Below are 21584 nucleotides of genomic sequence, written 5' to 3' on the forward strand. Positions count from 1 at the left end.
GGTTAATGCTGTATATATTGTTATAAGGGAGTGTGAGACTATTGAAATATATAACTTTGACAGTTTTATTGTTTTTAATATAGTTTACAGAGTGCTAAAAAGTGTTGTTCTTTGTGATGCAAACTAACCGCTAAGCAGCCGACTGGTGCTTGCGTTTTATTATGGGAGATGGAGTTTTGGCCCTCTAAGGTCTGAATGGGATAGAGGCGATTTCACGTGGTCGCTTGTTTGTGTTGGTGTTTTTGTACATAAGTTGTTGTATTTTGGTACTGTCAACACTGAAAGCTCCTAGCAATGTATTGGGGGTGTTAGACAGGCTATGTGTTTGACCTTTCTTCATGTTCCTTTATAGAACTTGTCAGATGGTGCATTGGAGACTGATGTGTTCCTGTCCTGTCTTTTCACAATACTATTGCAGGTATGGTTCTATTGTCTAAGAATTAAGATTATCCATGATTTTTTATTAAGGACTGGTTATTATTTTATACATACATACATATTATACATATGTATGAGTGTGATTGTGTGAGTCTGAGAAAACAGTGAGAGAGAAATAACAACCTGTCAGATGGTGCATTGGAGACTGATGTGTTCCTTTCCTGTCTTTTCACTATATTATTGCAGATCAACATAAAAGCCAAAAAGACAGCTGTGGTGTCGCTCTTCATTTCTTGGTTGTCGTGGTACATATAAAGACCGCTACAACTGTCTGAAATGTGTTGCAACATTCTAGTAATTCAGATTCATTATATTTGTAATCAAGCACAAATTTAAATCTTACACAGTAGGCTGTCAATTTGCTATCTGCCCCAAGACAGAACATGTTAAAATAAAGAGCAATCTTTTTATTGAATCAAATTGTATTCAATATATGGTTCAGTCATACAGTACATTTGCAAGCATCAGAATTCAGCTGCATTTTGCACATAAAATACAAATACGAAACTTGCAGCCAGCAAATCCCTGCCAGCCATGATTGTTCCCAAAGAAACAAACAGATATATTCAATTACGAATGTCAAAAATCATCAACAATTAAAATGGGATTATCCTTTTTTATGATTCAAAATTGCTCTTTTACATTTTTTTGGAGAGCATACAAATGATGAAATCTAAACAAACATCTATAACAGGCTGTGTGTATCATAAATTATAAATGTTCATGCTAAAGTAGCATTTAACAAAAATAGAACAAACGTAATAAGGCAATTCATATTAATTCTGAGTCCAGTGTACATATCAGTAGCCTGGTCCCAGATCTGTTTGAGCTGTTCTGCCAACTCCTATGGTTGTTATCATGCCAAACCAACCATTGGAGTTGGCTAAAGAGCACAAACAGATTGGGGACCAGGCTCGTGTATCAGTAGGCACATGGGTATCATTTAAATGACCATGTTTGTTCATATTTACCCTCTGAAAATACTGAGTGACACCATGTTGAGGCCAGATGTACAGTTGGAACTGGTACAATGGTTTCACCTGTTCGTTTTAGAGAGATTTTCTTTTTAAAAGGTAAAGAGACATTAAGAGAAAGAACAAGAGAATAAACAGAAAAGTAAATTAAGACAGTGTTGTGGTTTAGCTTTTAGCTTTGTATTTAGGTCTGTTTTCTTTTGATTGCCTTCTGAAAATGATAGGTGTAAATTTGCATTAATGCAAATGCTTCATATATCTGGCCCCAAGTCCTCTAGGCTGTCAGATTAATAGACAAATCATAACTGGCCAGCAAAGTAATGAAGGTTATTCCAGAAAAATAAGGCTTGCTTATTGCATAGTGCAGTACTTCAACTCAGTTTTACCCCTCATGTGATGGCTGTGTCCAGATATGGGGGAACTGGGACACATTTACTGACTTTACAGTACCTGCAAAGGCACTCCGGGCCTTCTTTGTATGTGTATAAGCAATGACATCTACAGTAAGGCAATCTCAGAGTGCATCCGAATCTGACTTCAGTGTGTGAAGACTGACCTCTTTAGTACATCAAATGCAATTTCCCTGCCAACACTTACTCTGAAATATATCATATGGACCACTTTGATAGACGTGGCTGAATATGTCTGGATTTCTGTATCTTAACATGGTTAGGATGAATACTGGGGTGAATACACAGTTAAATGACCATAGGTGTACAGTAAGTTGAGTGTGTGTGGAGATATGTGTTGAGTGGGGGTGAGTACTTTAGTCAGTGATAGGACAGTGAGAAGCAGTGAAGAAGAACCAACACTGCACCTTGTTGAGGAATACAAGTTCATCCCTGTATGGGTAATAAACGGTGAAGCACCAATAGTTTACATTGAGTCCACAGGACTCCTCCTAGATCAATTGGAAACCTGCTGAAGGAGAGGAGGATCACAGCATTTCCTCCATCATCTCTGCAGGATCAGGTGGTGGAGGGAGGGGCCGGAGGGTCAAGGGTCAGGGTTCAGTTATCAGCTGACCCCTCCTACTGCCTCTCCGTCCTTCTCCAGCTCCTCCTGGATCTCATCACTGTTCCCTGAGTCGCTGCTCGCCACCGAGCTGAATGATGGAGACTTCCTATATCAGAGGGAGGAAATAAGGAAGATGTCAGTCATATCCTCTATGATTAGGCCTACTGTATTGACAGAGCATGTCCAGAATTACTTGACTAGACTAGTGCTTAATAACGTGAGGAGAAACAACTAACAAAGTCTTTGATGGTAAAAAAAACAACAATTAAATAAAATGTAGACTGATTAATGTTGACGTTTCGGGATCAAATGGAAAAATGCCCCATTGCATTGAAATTACATTGTTTCTCATCATGTGTGGAGAAAGAGGCGTGTCTGACCTGCCGTTGCCCCCTGAACCCTTAATGAGTCTTCTGCAGGTCTCCATCTGCACATCCAGTCCTCTCTTCATAGAACACATCTCCATGTACTCCTGTAGGTGACGGTTCATATCACTCTTAGCTGTAGCCAACTCATACTGGGGGGAGAGGGAGAATCAGAGAGGTGGGAGAGGAGGAGTGAAAGGGAAAAGGAGGTGAATGGTGTAAGAGTCAGAGCAAAAGAGTGGGAGGAGATGTGAGAGGGTGAGTCAGAGGGGATCGAAAGGAGAAACAGGTTGGGGGGGTAAATATGGACTGTAGCCAAATATTAATAACAATGAATGACTAACACACAGGAGAGTGAGTCACACAACATTAACTATGACCTCTGTTCTCTTGATCTCCCACCTCTATTTGCCCCATGGTCTCCTGGTACTCCTTCTCTCGGTTCTGGAAAAGCATCTCAGTCTCGTCGATCAGGCTGCCCAGACTGCCATCTTGAGAGGCCTATCAATCCACAACAGACCCATTTAAACGATGTGTACTGTAGTAACATTGAAAATACAGTAGTAGACTTAACTTTTCAAGATTCAATGTCACATGCACAAGTACAGTGAAATGCCTTTCTTGCAAACTCAAAACACAACAATGCAATAATAAAATAGCAAAGTTGGGTCGGAGCTTGCAAAACAGCGGCCATCCAGTACGGCGCCATCTTTTTTGCAGCTTGGAGACTTGCTCTATCTACAATAAGCAATTTTGTACAGTTAACATTCGTACAGTTATAGAATGTAGATGGATCGGTAAGGTAAATAAACATTGGTCGAACACACAATTAAACAGCACACAATTAGACAATAAACAATAAAATAAATAATTACAGTTGTATTGACATATATTTCCTTTACATTCTCTGAGGCCAGTCAGAATAAAGGCCTTACAGCACTAGGGCATGAGGTGATTAAATCATCAACAGAGACAACTGACTTTCTTTTTTGTTGAAGTTCCCAGACAATGCTTTTGGATGAACAGTAGGGGGCAGCACTAACCTGCCCAGGGCCTTCCCCTTGTCCTTCTGCTGCAGCACAGGCACCTGCAGTAGCACTGGCTGCAGCACAGGGGGTGTTGTAGTTGGCGAAGTCCTCCCAGAGGAGCAGTGTCTCCCCATTCTCCTCCCAAGCCAGGCTGTCACAGTCGTCATCAAAGTCAAATGTCTCCCTCCTGGTGACAAAGGAATTATCATCTATGCAAGTTCTGCATACAAGAGAGGGATGGAGAAGTGGGGAGAGGGAGGGACAGAGAAAAAGAGAGGAGACATGAAGGTGGAAAGGGAGGGGAGAAAAGAGAGAAGACAAAAAGGGAAGGGGGAAACCAAACCGAAAGACATGCACATTTGAAAAGGGTTGCAAAATGAAGAGGACAGGGACGAGAAAGAAAACAAACAGACAGACAGTGACTGACAGACAGATGAAAACATGACACAGTAACAAAGCACACATGAAACTGACTAGGAGATGCTATCTAACAAGACACTACAGTGGGGATATAATTCAAAGAATCATATTGTATGGCTCAAACCACAGTTATTTGGATAACATTTTGACCTTAGTCCTTGAACTAAACCAGGTCAAAATCGACATGTTCCGGATGAACCAGCAAAGATCCAGCACTCATTAGCAATTTAGGCAAAACAGGAAGTTACATAACACAGGTCAAAGGTTGGGCCACTCACAACTGGTTGAGCATGCGTTTCATCTCGTCTGTGATGTTGAGTGACCCTACGACATGCTCCTCTTCATCCTCCTCTCCCCCACCAGACTCAGCTTCCATCTCTGGACTTCTCTCCTCACACACAGCCTTACGCTCTTTCTTCCTGCACGACGCAGCACCAGCCCCCTGTGGGAAATACACCACACACTAGTTAACCTACTACGCATGTGTGAAGGGGAGTGAGAGTGTGTGTGTATGTAAAATACAGAATTTCATGGACAGCTTTATTCCTTCATATGGAATGGCCCAATATACTGGTGTTTATCACTACCATACATAAACAAACATACAGTACCAGTCAAAAGTTTTCTACATTGTAGAATAATACTGAAGACATCAACACTATGAAATAACACATGGAATCCTGTAGTAATTTAAAAAAGTGTTAAACAAATCAAAGTATTTTATATTTGAGATTCTTCAAAGTAGCCACCCTTTGCCTTGATGACAGCTTTGCACACTCTTGGCATTCTCTCAACCGGCTTCATGAGGTAGTCGCCTGGAATGCATTTCAATTAACAGCTGTGGCTTGTTAAAAGTTAATTTGTGGAATTTCTTTCCTTAATGTGTTTTTAATGTGTTTGAGCCAATCAGTTGTGTTGTGACAAAGTAGGGGTGGAATACAGATGATTGCCCTGTTCGGTAAAAGATTTCCCTGGGTGGAGGGCTTTTAGCGGGTGGAATAGTGGGGGTCAATTGGAGGTTTACTTAGTAGCAATGCAAATATCATGGTACAGCTATATAGACACTCAATCATCATATAACTTTTTAATGGTACGTTTACAAACACATATTTTGATGAACAGAATTGAAACTTGTGTATCATTGTGGTATGTGGTGAAATAAGTATAGCCAGTTATAATTGTAATGGCTTAGCAGATAATAAGAAAAGACGATCAGCATTTACCTGGCTAAAAGAGAAGGAATATAATATCTATTGTTTACAGGAAACTCATTCAACAATTTTAGATGAAGTTTTGTGGAAAAACTACTGGGGGGGCAAAATATATTTCTCTCATGGGCAAAAAATTTAAACGGGGTGATGACATTAATTAACAATAATTTTGATCCATATGTGCAAATTGTCCAAACAGATCATCAAGGTAGATAGATTATATTAAATATGTTATTGGACAATAAACAGATATGACTTATTAACCTATACTGTCCAAATAATGATGATCCAAGCTTCTTTGAAAATATAAGAATTTATCAACTCTACAAGCAACACTAGACTCTATTATTATGGTGGGGGATTTTAATACGGTTTTAAATACCTCTATGGACCGGAAAGGAAATCACACTACAAACTATCACCCTCAGGCACTTAAGGAAATCATGAATGTCATGGATATATTGGAATTAGTGGATATATGGAGGCTTAAATATCCTGACCTTGTGAGATATACATGGCGGAGGCTTAATCAAGCTAGTCGTCTTGATTATTTTCTTATGACATTCTCTCTGGCACCAAAAGTTTTTTTTAAAGTGTTGATAGGGGACAGAACACAGTCGAAGCATCACATAATTGGCATATATATTACTGTTATTGGAAATTTAATCAAAACCTACTGGATGATAACTTCTTTATAACTAGGACAGAAAGATTTATGACTGACTTTTTCCGACATAACATAGGTACAGCAGATCCCCTTATTGTATGGGACAATTTTAAATGCGCCTTTTTAGAGGCCATGCAATTCAGTACTCATCTATAAAACAAAAGTAATTTAGAGCAAAAGAGTCCATATTAACAAAGGAAATGTAATGACTAACAGTACAGATAGCAATAAAAAAATTGTACCATAGAAGCACAGCATAAGTTAGAGAAAAAACTAAAAGAAATGGAGGAATTTATTCAAGAAAGATCCAGTGTAATAGATTATAAAAATTAAAGCAAACTGGATAGAAAATGGGGAAAAATGTCCAACCGCTGTGTCTTTGTGAGACACAGAGTAGGTGAACGGATGATCTCCGCAAGTGTGGTTCCCACCGTAAAGCATGAAGGAGGTGTGATGGTGTGGGGGTGCTTTGCTGGTGACACTGTCTGTGATTGATTTAAAATTCAAGGCACACTTAACCAGCATGTCTACAACAGCATTCTGCAGCAACACGCCATCCCATCTGGTTTGCGCTTAGTGGGGCTATCATTTGTTTTTCAACAGGACAATGACCCAACACACCTCCAGGCTGTGTACGGGCTATTTGACCAATAAGGACAGTGATGGAGTGCTGCATCAGATGAACTGGCCTCCACAATCACCCGACCTCAACCCAATTGATATGGTTTGGGATGAGTTGGACCGCGGAGTGAAGGAAAAGCAGCCAACAAGTGCATATGAAAACTCCTTCAAGACTGTTGGAAAAGTATTCCAGGTGAAGCTGGTTGAGAGAATGCCAAGAGTGTACAAAGCTTTCATCAAGGCAAAGTGTGGCTATTTTGAAGAATCTCAAATATAATATATAAACATTTTTGTGGTTACTAAATGATTCCATATGTGTTATTTCATAGTTTTCATGTCTTCCCTATTATTATACAATGCAGAAAATTGTAAAAATAAAGAAAAACCTTTGAATGTGTAGGTGTGTCCAAACTTTTGACTGGTGCTGTATGTATTTACCTTGCTCTCTGGGGTTGCTCTGGAGGGGCTCATGTGGGGACTCATGTTGAACATCTTGCTCATGTCTTCGGAGTTGCGTTGATGGGCCACATCACATAGTTTGGCCGTGATGTCAATGCGTCTGCAGATATCCATGTCCACCTTCATGGCCTTCTCCTGGATCGCGGTGTCCAATTCTGACATTTCCTTAAGGATGGAGTTGGTTTATTGTCAGTCAGATAATATCCATGAGCTGTGTCAATTCTTACATTTGCTTAATACTGTCAGTATGTTAGAGTATCGTTTTACGAGGCAACATTTTCCTATTACGTAGTTAAATCTAGTTTTAAGGCCATGACTTGCACTTTTAAAGTAATAAACTAACTGAAAAGGCACATAAAAAGGTGTCATTGTTTGACAATAAATAAATTAACTTAAAAGGGTTAAGAAGTCACTGGAACGGGCCAAGAGTCATTGTGTGTGAAACAGCAGTCTGGGCAGGTTTTGGCTAGTCTGTGAGTGTAACTACTCCATACCGAGTGTGTGGAGCATTCATTAGAAGGCTGGCCAAAACCACAGGGCCTCAAAGAACGGCGAGGCTGTGTGAGGTGAGCCATAAGTGTTTCTCATCTCACTGCTACTCAACCTGTCTGTCGGCCTGTCTGTCTGTCGGCCTGTTTGTCATTCTCTCGCTCTGTGTCTGTTTGTCCGTTGGTCCAACCGTCCATCTGTCTGTCTGTCTTTCTGTGCAACTAACTTAGCTCCCACCATTTCCAAAGGAATTTCTTGGCCTCAGTGTTCAAGGGAGAGTGTCTATGTGATGTATGATAAAATGTGTTGTGAGCATTCTGACTGCCAGGCTATACAGCTGAGAGTGGCCACATGCATCAGTAACAAAACAGATGGGGGGGATGGATGAAATAAAATATACAAGTACGTTGGTTGAGTGGTAATAAATGAGTGTAATGAAAAAATATATATAAACAGTGTCAAACAGTTTTATTAAAGCAACTTACAGCAAGTTCAACCAGTCCGCACAATTTAAAGTTGGTTGGGTGTTTCTAGTTTAAATGAAGCACACACACTATTAAGTGATTACTTTGTACTTACCATTTTACCATGCCATTTCTGTGTAAATAGGAGAATAAGGGATGGTAAATAAAGCCTCAGCATCATTACTTACATTATCGGTCATGAGGCTCTTGAAGACCCCCAGCTCTGTCTTGAGTCTCTCCACCTTGTCAGTGAGCTCCCCCTGAACCACCTCAGACTCCTGGGCACTCTGGAGAGGGCAGACCATGGAACACACAGCCACATCACACTCTACATCTAATCTACTGACACACCACGGCTCAATATCAAATCAAATGTATTTATGAAGCCCTTTTTACATCAGCAGATGTCACAAAGATCTATACAGAAACCCAGCCTAAAACAGCAAGCAATGCAGATGTAGAAGCACAATAAACTCTTACACGTTTATGAATAACCATGCACTAATTCTAAACCCCTGAAGGAGTTCATTCCATGTTTATCCCTTGTTTTCATTTTGAAAATGTGTCTTAAAACATCTTGAAAACATTACAATTAAATTCCTATTGCAACAGTGTCCCTTTCTCAAGAAAAAGTCTGCATAACATGTTGAAAAGTCATTTTATTACTCTACAATCCACTATTTTGATGCATCACAGAAACAATGTCAAAGTGGATTGAGTTTTGGGCCAAGAGCTCCAATAAAAGTCATCTGGAATTCTGCTAGCGGGAAACAGTTGAAACATAGCTAGTCAGTGTGAGTCAGTGCTATTGGCTTTTAAAATGTGTTATATGAGTAACGTGTTTCAGTCTTTAGGGGTTATAAGACACAGTAACACACCCAGCATTGGTTCCCACTGACTAACATGTACACAGCGGGACTAAAGCATCTGAACGCAACCTGTCCCCACCCATATCTATTTTCTATCATTAACTTTCCCATTCTGTTTTTGTAAAACAACATTCAGACACACAGTGCATATTTGAGTGATTTAGCAGGCACTCTTATCCAGAGCAACTTACAGTAGTGAGTGGATACATTTCCTCCATACGAGTCCCCCGTGGGAATCAAACCCACAAACCTGGCGTTGCAAGCACCCTGCTCTACCAACTGAGCCACATGGGATACATATGTCAGAGGCATCCGAAGATAACAAGTTATCACAATTCCTGAATAGGTAACTTACTGGCAGTCATGCAAAACACCCACAAACATGACACAGAGTAGAGCTGTTCCTGAATCGGGTCCAAAAAGTTGGAGGACAATCAGACCCAGACCTGAACAGACCCTATCATAAAAAAAAGAGGGACCAGGACACGAATGGACCCAATAACAATCAGACATAGACCCGTCTAGACCAGACCAAATTTAGACCTGAGTGACATTTAAAACAAATATATTATCAAAGTTGCTCTTCTGGTTAACGAAAAGGTCTTTATATTTTGGCTAGGCCTTCTATAAAGAAATAAATCCCTTATTAGTGTAAAATAAATATGCTATATTCTATGCAGAGCCGTGGTCGGGTCCACTCGGGTCTATAGTTACATAGATCCAAGACCCGATGACAATCAAACTGGACCCAACTCGGGCCTGAGGGAAAGTTAGAATTTTGAACCTGGGTATTTGGCTTCAGGTGGACCTGTGAAGACCTCTAACACAGAGGCTGAGCCTGCATCCCAAGAATCTGTATTTTTTCCCGGAGTGCACTTTTTCACTTCCTTTCATGGATTGTCCCTTTATGGACAATGCCTTTTGAACTTTGGATTTGAAAGGAAATGACTGGTATAAGAAATATGTTGGAAACTCCCTTTAGTCCAGCCCACGCCTAGATACTTCAGGAGAAAAGACACAGTACTGGGATGCAGTGAGCTAGAAGAGGGAGTGTGGTGTGGGTATGATGATTTAGATGGCAGAGATGTGCTCTCACCTCCTGAAGTGTCTCCACCATGGCCTCCATCTGCTGGCGCTTAGACAGCTCCTCCTCCCATCTGGAACACATCACACACAGGCACATACAGACACACGTGTTTTTTTACTATCCTTGTAGGGACCAAACAATTCATTCCCATTCAAAATCATTTTTCCCTAACCCCAATTCCTAACCTTAACCCTAATTGTAACAATAACTCTACCCTAAAATAGCATTTTTTCCTTGTGGGGACCACCAAAATACCAGAAGTCCTCACAAAGATAGTAAAACTAAAAACACACAGGCAGAGTTGCAAAGAAAAAGCCACATCTCAGACTGGCCAATAAAAATAAAAGATGGGCTAAAGAACACAGACACTGGACAGAGGAACTCTGCCTAGAAGGCCAGCATCCCAGAGTTGCCTCTTCACTGTTGATGTTGAGACTGGTGTTTTGCGGGTACTATTTAATGAAACTGCCAGTTGAGGACTTGTGAGGCGTCTGTTTCTCAAACTAGACACAATAATGTACTTGTACACTTGCTCAGTTGTGCACCGGGGCCTCCCACTCCTCTGTTTAGAGCCAGTTTGCGCTGTTCTGTGAAGGGAGTAGTACACAGCGTTGTACAAGATCTTTAGTTTCTTAGCTATTTCTTGCATGGCATTGACTTCATTTTTCAGAACAAGAATAGACTGATGAGTTTCAGAAGAAAGTGCTTTGTTTCTGGCCATTTTTAAGTCTGTAATCGAACCCACAAATGCTGATGCTCCAGATACTCAACTAGTCTAAAGGCCAGTTTTATTTCTTCTTTAATTAACACAACTGCTAAAATAATTGAAAAAGGGTTTTCTAATGATCAGACTTTTAAAATAATAAACTTGGATTAGCAAACACAACGTGCCATTGGATCACAGGAGTGATGGTTGCTGATAATGGGCCTACGTAGATATTCCATAAAACATTTTTAGCCGTTTCCAGCTTCAATAGTCTTTTACAACATGAACAATGTCTACACTGTATTTCTGATCAATTTGATGTTATTTTAATGGACAAAAAAAGGTATTTTTCTTTCTAAGTGACCCCAAACTTTTGAATGCTAGTGTATGCTTTTATATCAGTCTAAGCCCTGTATGGACAGTGATAACAGCAGCTTAATTAGAGACTTAAAGAGAGAGATATAAAAGCCTTTAGGGTCACTAAGCAAATATCATTGGACTGTTCTATATGCTATAACCATTTACCACCCTGTGGGCACAGATTACTTACAGCAATTGGGAGAATAAAAATGAAAAGGTGTGGTTAGTTTAACTGGATTTGCACAGTTACCCAATGCCAACGTTTGATTCAATGTTCTTAAACATTTTATTTGAATGTTTCAACATAATGCCCTCATAAACGTCACTTGCTAGACATTCATCCTTGGATACTCAGACAAATAGAGAACAGTGGCTCTCTTTCGAGGAATGCTACAAAGTGGACAAGGAAAAGAGCACAATCTCACTGACAACACTGTTGACTCAATGGCCAAACAATACTTTGAAGCATCAGGAGAGGAGTTGCCACTGCCACATATGCTAATGACACAAGAATAGCCATGAATCACCTATTGATTCAATTACATCAGTGTGTTGTTACAGTCTAAAATGGACTTCAGATTATCTCTCTCTCTTTCTCATTTACACATCAGTTAGGTTTAATCTACGGCCAATAAATAATTAATTATCAGATTATATACACAGACCTTTATCAGTTTAATAATGACTCGTTCTTCTGGAGAGCAGAGCCATAGTTAGATAGCTGTTTACTCTGTTAATACGTATATAGTCAGACTGTGACTGAGATTCACCCCTGTATCGTCTTACTCTTCGCTTCCCGAGGCTTCTGACCAAAATTGAAAAACCTTGGGGCTAAATTTAGAGGATGTATAGTATCTAATCCAAAAGCACCAAGGCTGTTTTTAACTTGTCAACCTGGAATTGCTTACTTATACATGCCATTTAGCAGACAATTTTTTCTAAAACGACTTAATATCACACATTCATACATTTTTATATGGGTGGCCCAAGAGGGTTTTTAACCCACAATTCTGGCATTGCAAGCGCTATGCTCTACCAACTGAGCTATACAGTTCCACCATGCTAATTTAGCAAAGGCTTTTTTACTTCAATGGTACAGTTTCATATACCATCTTCAAAGAAAGTGTTACTATTAACACAAAATTAAGCTAATAGTTCTCTTTTTGATCTTCAAAGTTGCCTTTGGGGATTTCATGCCACTTTTGCCAGCAGATTTGGTCAGTTAAAACAATGTTCTGCTCCAAGCTACTGATTTTCAAAGGTATAAAAAAAAAAAGACAGGAAGTCTTGACGAACTGGAGCAATGAAAGGGGATGTCATTGTCTAGAAAAAGCAGCTCCTTATAACTAAGAGCCGTATTGTTTTACTGCCATCCATCCACTCACTCTTCCTTAGTATGTAAGCTAGCTTGGTCAAAACTGTAGTTCAAAAAAGGTACAAGCTTCAGCACAAGCTAAGCTGATATGACAATCAGAAACATTCATTATCAAAGTAGATGGAACGTGATATAAAGCATTCTACTGATAGAATATCCCAGACAGATCTCTTTTCTCCTTTTAATGTACTTGGTGACTCACAAAGACACCAAAATAGGATAGGGGTTGAATTAAGAAGTGCACTCTCCATCTCTCTCTCTGCTGAACGGCTTGGGGCAGGGAGCAGAGGGGGGTGGTTACACAGGCAGACAACAATCCCATTAGGAGGCAGGTCCTTGTGCCAGGATGCAGTGCTGGCTAGACTCCCCTGACAGTGGCAAAACAACAACGCACCCATCCCTAATACCACCATCCATGGATAAGGATGGGACATTGGTGGGTTAGAATGGTGAAGGTGGGGGTGACTCTTAAAGCCACAATCTGTAATATTTCCATCCGCTAATTGATCATGTCAACCAATAAAATATAGGCTACACCTTTTTGGAGAAATATGGGATTAATTCCGAGGAAGCAGTCATCAGATAGTTTGTATGGGGTGTTATAGTAACCAGGTCAGAGGTCCCTATGTGGTCCCTGATCAGGGTCTCGTTCAATAGGGATACATTTTTAAACAGAGTGAAATGTAGGGATACATTTTTAAACAGAGTGAAATGTGAAACATTCCAATTCAGTTGCTTGAAAGTGTTGAGGCCATTTGAATCCTGATGAATATCAACAAGCTTCATTCATTTTTTAAAATTCAAGGGTACCACATCAAGTTTTTTTTTAAAGTTGAACTTTGAACCTGAAATTCACTGGTCACAGGCTGCCAATTCCACTCCAATGCCCTCTTTTTCAAATAATAAGTTGCTGACCATACAAACCTAATATTGGTAGCAGTCATAACAACACTTTGTAATCCAGGTCAGCTCATTCTTTCAGTGTTCTTTCTTTTTAAAACACAGGGTTCTCTGATTGTTGAAACAATGGGCCTTTGTTAAAGCCTCAAAGTTAACGAGTGGAACACACCATAACTCTGAAGTACATGTGGCCCCAAAACTTCAAGCAATCAAATGCGAATGAAGCCCTAGTTAATAAATGAATAAACATATGCCATTTAGAAATCATGTTCAGTTTGGCACATCATATGACAATGGTTTGATAGCCCATACAGTTATGTCAGAAATTTGATTGATGAATGCCGATGATGTACAATAGCTAGTATTCCACAATCCAGGTTTATGAATTGAACGTTTATCCTGGTTACTCTTATTGACGGGCGCTTTGAGAGAAATCGACCATGAACACTCATGGGTAAATTAGGTTTGAATTGTCAGAAGCACACAGAAGGAAAATAAGACGCCCCTCTTTCATAATATCTTACGTTTTTACCGTCGAGGACCAATTTGCAAACAAATGTTTTATTTAATACTTTTAAGTGCTGTCCTCTGGGAATACAATGTACATCTTGTTGTAGGTCTAAATGTTATTACCCAAATAAATTATATTCAACTCAACGTGGTTAATCCACCTCAGTGTGTCTGTGTCTCTCTAATACTTTAATAAATAGATATTATTTGAAATAAAAACATGTGCATTACATTGGTACGGGAATTCCAACCCAGGGATAAATAACCCTGACAATGCATTCCACTGGAGAACGACAGGGCAAGGAGCACTTGAGCCCAACAGAGACAGATGGGATACTCCTGCAATGGTCCTACTCTGGCCTCCATTGGGTTGGGTCTCCCCCTACACCGTTATATTATTCCACACCGATCAGAGGAAGCATGGGTCAGTGTGGAGTGAAACAACATGCGACTAAACCTGTATGAGTGACAAAGTCAAATACCTATTGTACAATATTTACTGCCATTCTGGGTGCTACTTCACTCACCTGTTCTGTGCATGCAGACATTTGCATATTCTACGGTTCAGAATCTGACTAAACTTGTTGAGTGCAGCAGCACATTTCCCACTGGCGCACCTTGCATTTGTTTGTTTCCTTACCGATTATAATAACTTTGTATGTGTGTGTTCATGCAACAGTAAGTACCTTATCATAATGCATACTTGCTTAATTAGGTGTGCATGCAATTAATGCACAACTCTATTACCCGATGAGACAAGGACAATACCAGCCGGACAAACCTTCCTCTAACCCGGACAACGCTGGACCAATTGTGCGTCGCCTTATTGATCCCAGGATCAAACCTGGATCTGTAGTGACGCCTCAAGCACTGCAGTGCCTTAGACCACTGCACCACTCGGGAGGCAACTCTAGATTTCTGACATACTCATATTATTATGAGCACTCTAGTGCTTAAACAAGCTAAGCTATTAACACAAAACCAACTTCCAAATGTGTGGACTGCCCCAACTTAGATTGCATGATACTTTTTTGATTGTTGAGCATTTATACTTTTTGTACTACACCAATATTGAAAAGTGCCATAGACTTATAGTTCCTTCAGAAAGTATTCACACCCCTTGACTTTTAACACATTAAGTTGTGTTATATTTCAAATGGATTGAGATTTGGTGTCACAGGCCTACACACAATACTCCATAATGTCAAAGTGGGATTATGTTTTTAGAAATTTGTACAAATTAATAAAATAATGAAAAGCTGAAATGTCTTCAGTCAATATGTATTCAATCCCTTTGTTATGGCAAGCCTAAATAAGTTCAGGAGTAAAAATGTGCTTAACAAGTCACATAATAAGTTGCATGGACACTGTGTGCAATAATAGTAATTAAAAAATCATCTTAAACACTATCTAATCTCTGTAGCCCACACAATTATCTGTAAGGTCCATCAGTCGAGCAGTAAATTTCAAATACAGATTCAACCACAAAGACCAGGGAGGTTTTCAAAGGCCTCGCAAAGAAGGGCACCTACTGGTAGACGGGTAGAAAAAACAAAGCAGACATTGAATATCCCTTTGCGCATGGTGAAGTTATTAATTACACTTTGGATTGTGTATCAATACACCCAGTCACTACAAAGATAAAGGTGTAATTCCTAACTCAGTTGCCGGAGAGGAAGGAATTTCACCAATGGTGACTTTAAAACAGTTACAGAGTTTAATGGCTGTGATAGGAGAAAACTGAGGATGGAGCAACAACATTGTAGTTACTCCACAATATTAACCCAAATGACAGAGTGAAAAGAAGGAAGCCTGTACATAATATAAATATTCCAAAACATGCATCCTGTTAGCAATAAGGAACTAAAGTAAAACTGCAAAAAATGTGGCAAATAAATTTACTTCATGTCATGAATACAAAGTGTGATGTTTGGGGCAAATCCAACACAACACATCACTGAGCACCACTCTTCATATTTTCAAGCATGGTGGTGGCTGCATCATGTTATGGCTATGCTTGTCATCGGAAGGACAAGGGAGTTTTTCAGGATAAAAATAAACGGAATAAAGCTCAAGCACAGGCAAAATCCAAGACGAAAACCTGGTTCAGTCTGCTTTCCAACAGACACTGGGAGACAAATTCACCTTTCAGCAGGACAATAACCTACAACAGGTGAAAGCTTTGATCCCTTACGGATGTCACTTGTTAAATCCACTTAATTCAGTGTAGATAAAGGGGAAGAGACAGGTTAAATAAGGATTTTTAAGACTTGAGACAATTGAGACATGGATTGTGTATGTGTGCCATTCAGAGTATGAATGTGCAAGACAAAATATTTAAGTGCCTTTGAACGGGGTATGGTAGGACATTCAGCCAACTTGACAAAGGACAACTCACCAAAAGTCATTCTTAAACCGTTTAAGCTATCCTAACTTCCAATTCTTAAACACTTTGATCAACTATATCTATAAATATTTTCATAAATTATTATCGTCACGCCTGCTTCCCCTCTCTGGCACTCGAGGGCGCCAGGCTGCCCTTCATCACACACAAGTGTTCCCTTTATTTTTTTAAGCAGTATGTATATATATATATATATATCGATATGTATTTTTTTTTCTCTTTTCTTTTTCTTCTTCATATTTTCAAACAGTACATTTATATTTTCCAACAGGGCTACACATTTGGGTGAGGTTTTTTTCTCGCCTGAGTAGCCTCGTTTCACTGTCAAAATGGCGCAAAAAGAAATGGCAGCAGTTTTACGGCACCCGACCGACGGCAATTGCGCGGCCTCTGAGCACGAGGAACTACAGAGGGTAGTGTGTACGGCTCGGTACATCACTGGGGCTAAGCTGCCTGCCATCCAGGACCTCTACACCAGGCGATGTCAGAGGAAGGCCCTAAAAATTGTCAAAGACCCCACCCACCCCAGTCATAGACTGTTCTCTCTACTACCGCATGGCAAGCGGTACCAGAGTGCCAAGTCTCGGACAAAAAGGCTTCTCAACAGTTTTTTACCCCCAAGCCATAAGACTCCTGAACAGGTCATCAAATGGCTACCCGGACTATTTGCATTGTGTCCCTCCACACAACCCCTCTTTTACGCTACTGCTACTGCTACTCTCTTTTCATCATATATGCATAGTCACTTTAACTATACATTCATGTACATACTACCTCAATTGGGCCGACCAACCAGTGCCGTCATTGAAAATAAGAATTTGTTCTTAACTGACTTGCCTAGTTAAATAAAAATATATGCATTGTGTCCCGCCACCCGCCAACCCCTCTTTTACGCTACTGCTACTCTCTTTTCATCATATATGCATAGTCACATATATGCATAGTAACCATATCTACATGTACATACTACCTCAATCAGCCTGACTAACCGGTATCTGTATGTAGCCTCGCTACTTTTATAGCCTGTCTATTTACTGTTGTTTTATTTCTTTACCTACCTATTGTTCACCTAATACCTTTTTTGCACTATTGGTTAGAGCCTGTAAGTAAGCATTTCACTGTAAGGTCTACCTACACCTGTTGTATTTGGCGCATTTGATTTGATTTGAAAATAAAATGAAACCATCTAGTGTTCAGCGAAATAACAATGTAAAATACAGGTAGCCTAGTCAAATAATTAACATCCAATCACATTAACTGTTACTCTCTCGCAGGAATTACACCAAGTCTGTATGTAGCCAAACATAGCTGCTGCTCATTCCGTTTGCTCGAAAATGGATAAATGGTTAAAAAAAGTAAGGCCTGCATCCATAGAGACACATAACAGCTCTACTGGTGGTACTGCTACTACCAGCAGTACTACACCTGCACCTGTCAACGACACAAGTTGTTCTGCTTCCACGAGCACATCCAATGCTAGCATCAGTAATTCTACATTTGTTGTTAGCCCAGCTAGCATGGACACTGACAGTTGTGAATCTGATGCAGCCGAAGAGCTACTTACCCCTTACAAGGGAAAGCACTGAACAACAGACAGGGACGTTGGACCATCGAAGAGGCGCAAATATGATGAGAACTACATTGATTTGGGGTTCACTTGTATTGGGAGTCGTGCCTTTCCTCAGCCACAGTGCAAAAGTACTATCACAACTGGATGAAACAAGGGGCTAGAAGCATCTTATAGGGTGATCTACCAAGTGGCTAGGACAGGCAAGCCCCATACTATTGTGGAGGATTTAATTATTCCTGCTGCCACGGATATGACTGGGACAATGCTGGGGGAAAAGGCAAAAACAAAACTATACAGACAATGACTTCATCAAACAACACTGTTTCAAGCCGCATCGGTGACATGGCAGGAGATGTTTTGAAAGAATTACTGCTTCGCATACAAGCCAGTGAATTCTATGCATTACAGCTGGATGAGTCAACAGACAAGGCGGGCCTGGCACAGCTCCTGGTATATGTCCGTTACATTTATGGTTGTCAATTATGGTTTGCAGAAGACATTCTCTTCTGCAAACCACTGGAAACCAGGACAACAGGAGAGGATATTTTTAAAGTGCTGGACAGCTTTGTGACATCAAATGGACTTTGGTGGTCAAGATGTGTTGGTATCTGTACTGATGGCGCAAAAGCCATGAGAGGGAGACATAGTGGAGTGGTAACGCGCGTGAAAGCAGTTGCTCCCGATGCCACTTGGGTACACTGCAGCATCCACCGAGAGGCTCTTGCTGCCAAGGGAATGCCTGACAGCTTGAAAGATGTTTTGGACACTACAGTGAAAATGGTTAACTTTGTTAAAGGAAGGCCCCTGAACTCTCGTGTATTTTCTGTACTTTGCAATGATATGGGCAGCGACCATGTAACGCTTTTACAACATACGGAAGTGCGCTGGTTATCAAGGGGCAAAGTATTGACAGGTTTTTTTTAAAATTGAGAGACGAGCTTAAAGTTATTTTACTGGCTATAATTTTAACGTGTCTGACCGCTTGCATGATGACGAGTTCCTCACATGACTGGCCTATCAGGGTGATGTTTTTTCTCGCCTGAATGATCTTAATCTAGGATTACAGGGACTCTCCGCAACTATATTCAATATGCAGGACAAAATTGAGGCTATGATTAAGAAGTTGGAGTTCTTCTATGTCTGCATTAACAAGGACAACACACAGGTCTTTCCATCATTGTATGATTTTTTGTGTGCAAATGAACTCAAGCTTACGGACAATGTCAAATGTTATATAGCGAAGCACCTCAGTGAGTTGGGTGCGCAATTACACAGGTACTTTGCCAAAACGGATGACACAAACAACTGGATTCGTTATCCCTTTCATGCACTGCCTCGTCCACTTACCGATATCTGAACAAGAGAACCTCATCGAAATTGCAACAAGTGGTTCTGTGAAAAGTGAATTTTATCAGAAGCTACTGCCAGATTTCTGGATTGGGCTGTGCTCAGAGTATCCTGCTTGGCAAATCATGCTGTTAAGACACTGATGCCCTTTGCAACCATGTGCCTATGTGAGAGTGGATTCTCTGTGCTCTGGTCCTATAAGAGCTCTTTGTCACTTCCCACGAGCCAGGTTGTGACAAACTCACACTCATTCTTATGTTTAATTAATGTATCGTATAGTGTGTGTGTGTGACAGGCTTACAATGATGGCAAAAAAACAACATTGAGAGTGCGCTGACCCCGGTGCTAGAGGGGGTACAGCTGGAGGTTAAATGTTTGAAGGGGTACGGGACTATAAAAAGTTTGGAAAACACTGTTCTAGTACATTGTGATGTAATGGCATGGGTAAGAAATGACCGATTCAACCCTTCGAGGCACTAGTCATTGCTGTTCAAAACTGAGTGTTAAAAACACTCAAATTACAAAAATGACAGCTGGAGTGGGCTGGAAGGGTCTTCAACCTCTTGACAAGATCACTAGGTGTTGTAAGGTAACAAATCTGCCTTATTTCAGAAAGCAAAGAACGTCCTGCACTTCACTCTCACAAATCCCTTGCACCCATAACAATGAGACACAGTTACATTGGATTCCTGACAGTGCCATCTCACTTCTGACACCAGTGTAGCGAATTCAAAGGGTAGCCCAACCAGAACTTGAACCTGGGTCCCTGTGACCATCAGCCCAACACCTTAAGCATTAGATCAAGGGGCTGCAACTTCTGAACACAATGCTTCTAGAATTTGTATGTTAATATAATGCAACCAATAACTTGTCAACAACCTATCAACAACTTCTCACCAAGTTCAACGAGTTCCTCAACAATCTGTCAAATAAGTAAAAACATTTGTCAGACACTTGGATAAGATTGTGAGATGCCTTGTTCTGAATGACTTGATTGATTGTACCTTGCATAAGTTTGCTTTGACAACTTAAAAATGTTAAGTGTTAATTGAAAGTGACATCACTTACTTTTTTCTGTATTCGTCTCTATCTCTCTTGATTTTAGCCAACACATTGTACAGGGCTCGCAGTTCAGGGGTGACAGTATCGACTTGAACTCCAACATCAACACCATCCGCCTGCATCCATGACACCCCGGGGCTGTGGAGCCTAGTCTCGAGTCGGTCCCCAAACCTCGTGTGGGTAAAGTTCCATATCGTACCTGGTGGGCTTACCCGTGGCTGGTACCCAGCCAGAGACAGGTCCAAAGAGCCCGTTTGGGTTGTTTGTTCACGGCTAAAGTAGGCTCTGTAGCGGGATTGCTCTAATGCTTGCTGTAGTTGATTTTCTAACAACGTGTTTCTACGCTCCAATTCATGAACTTTAGCTAGGAAACATCGAAATCGCAGGTTAAGTGTTTTCAAGGCATGAATATTGGAACCCAAATCGTTCCGTAGAGCACTAGACACCCTAGCACTAGTACCGGACGCTGGCGTTCCAACGGGGACCCCAGCGGCACCCGGCGATTGCGAACCCTCAGCAAGAGCAATCGAATTCATCATTTCGTTTGCGTTAAATGGGCAATACATTAAATAAAAAATCGCCACGGTATTCCGAGGGGCTTAACTGGTCAACTTCAATTAGCCTGCTACTACTAGGCCTACTGTATTTTTCACCCGCGCCCTGCCGTAAAAATAGGCCAGCCCTCCACAATGCGGTCGGCGATGATGTGATTCTTTGAAATGAGCTTATGCGACTACAAATATCGCAACCATTGCTGTGAACGCCATGTCATTGTGTCATCTTGGACAGTGTAGGAATGTAAACTCGACATAAAGATTAACGCCGTATGTCACCTTCATGATGCTCTTGTTGACGGCGAATGCATCTCCACGCAAAACAGTTAAGGACGCTATTTATCCCCAGGCTATGTAGCCTGCGCACCTTCTGAACGCGCACCTTCTCTGTATTGCTGCTGATATGTTAACTAGTTTTTGCAAAGTCATTCGCCTTCATTCATTTCTCCTGCGCCGCCCATCCTTTTGATAGAGTCGTCCCAGTGAGCTGCCGAATACGCCTGAAATCAAGGCTCTGTCCCTATTACTGGTGTTATGTTACAGCCAAATGAAAACACCCTACAATGCTACGCCCCACCCGCCCGTCAGCTTACTTGCCTTAATATTCTGAAATAAATGTGTGTTTCTTTTTTAGAAAGATATGTTTAGAACATGCCCATTCAAGCTCATCTAACTTTAGATTTCCTA

General features: G+C 40.7%; 1 protein-coding gene across 1 annotated transcript; it reads right to left on the reverse strand.

Moving 5' to 3' along the window:
* Window positions 1–830: 830 nt before the first annotated feature.
* On the reverse strand, window positions 831–21483 carry LOC109869456 (intermediate filament family orphan 2). The gene is made up of 9 exons (XM_031804317.1): window positions 20350–21483; window positions 10119–10179; window positions 8342–8440; window positions 7180–7365; window positions 4521–4684; window positions 3838–4009; window positions 3197–3295; window positions 2810–2946; window positions 831–2535 (listed from the first exon to the last, which is right to left on the reverse strand). The coding sequence occupies exons 1-9, from the start codon at window positions 20907–20909 to the stop codon at window positions 2430–2432; spliced, it is 1584 nt and encodes a 527-aa protein (XP_031660177.1). The 5' UTR covers window positions 20910–21483; the 3' UTR covers window positions 831–2429.
* Between the last annotated feature and the right edge of the window lie 101 nt (window positions 21484–21584).

Source organism: Oncorhynchus kisutch, linkage group LG24 (assembly GCF_002021735.2).
Source record: "Oncorhynchus kisutch isolate 150728-3 linkage group LG24, Okis_V2, whole genome shotgun sequence".
NCBI classification, from domain to species: Eukaryota; Metazoa; Chordata; class Actinopteri; order Salmoniformes; family Salmonidae; genus Oncorhynchus; species Oncorhynchus kisutch.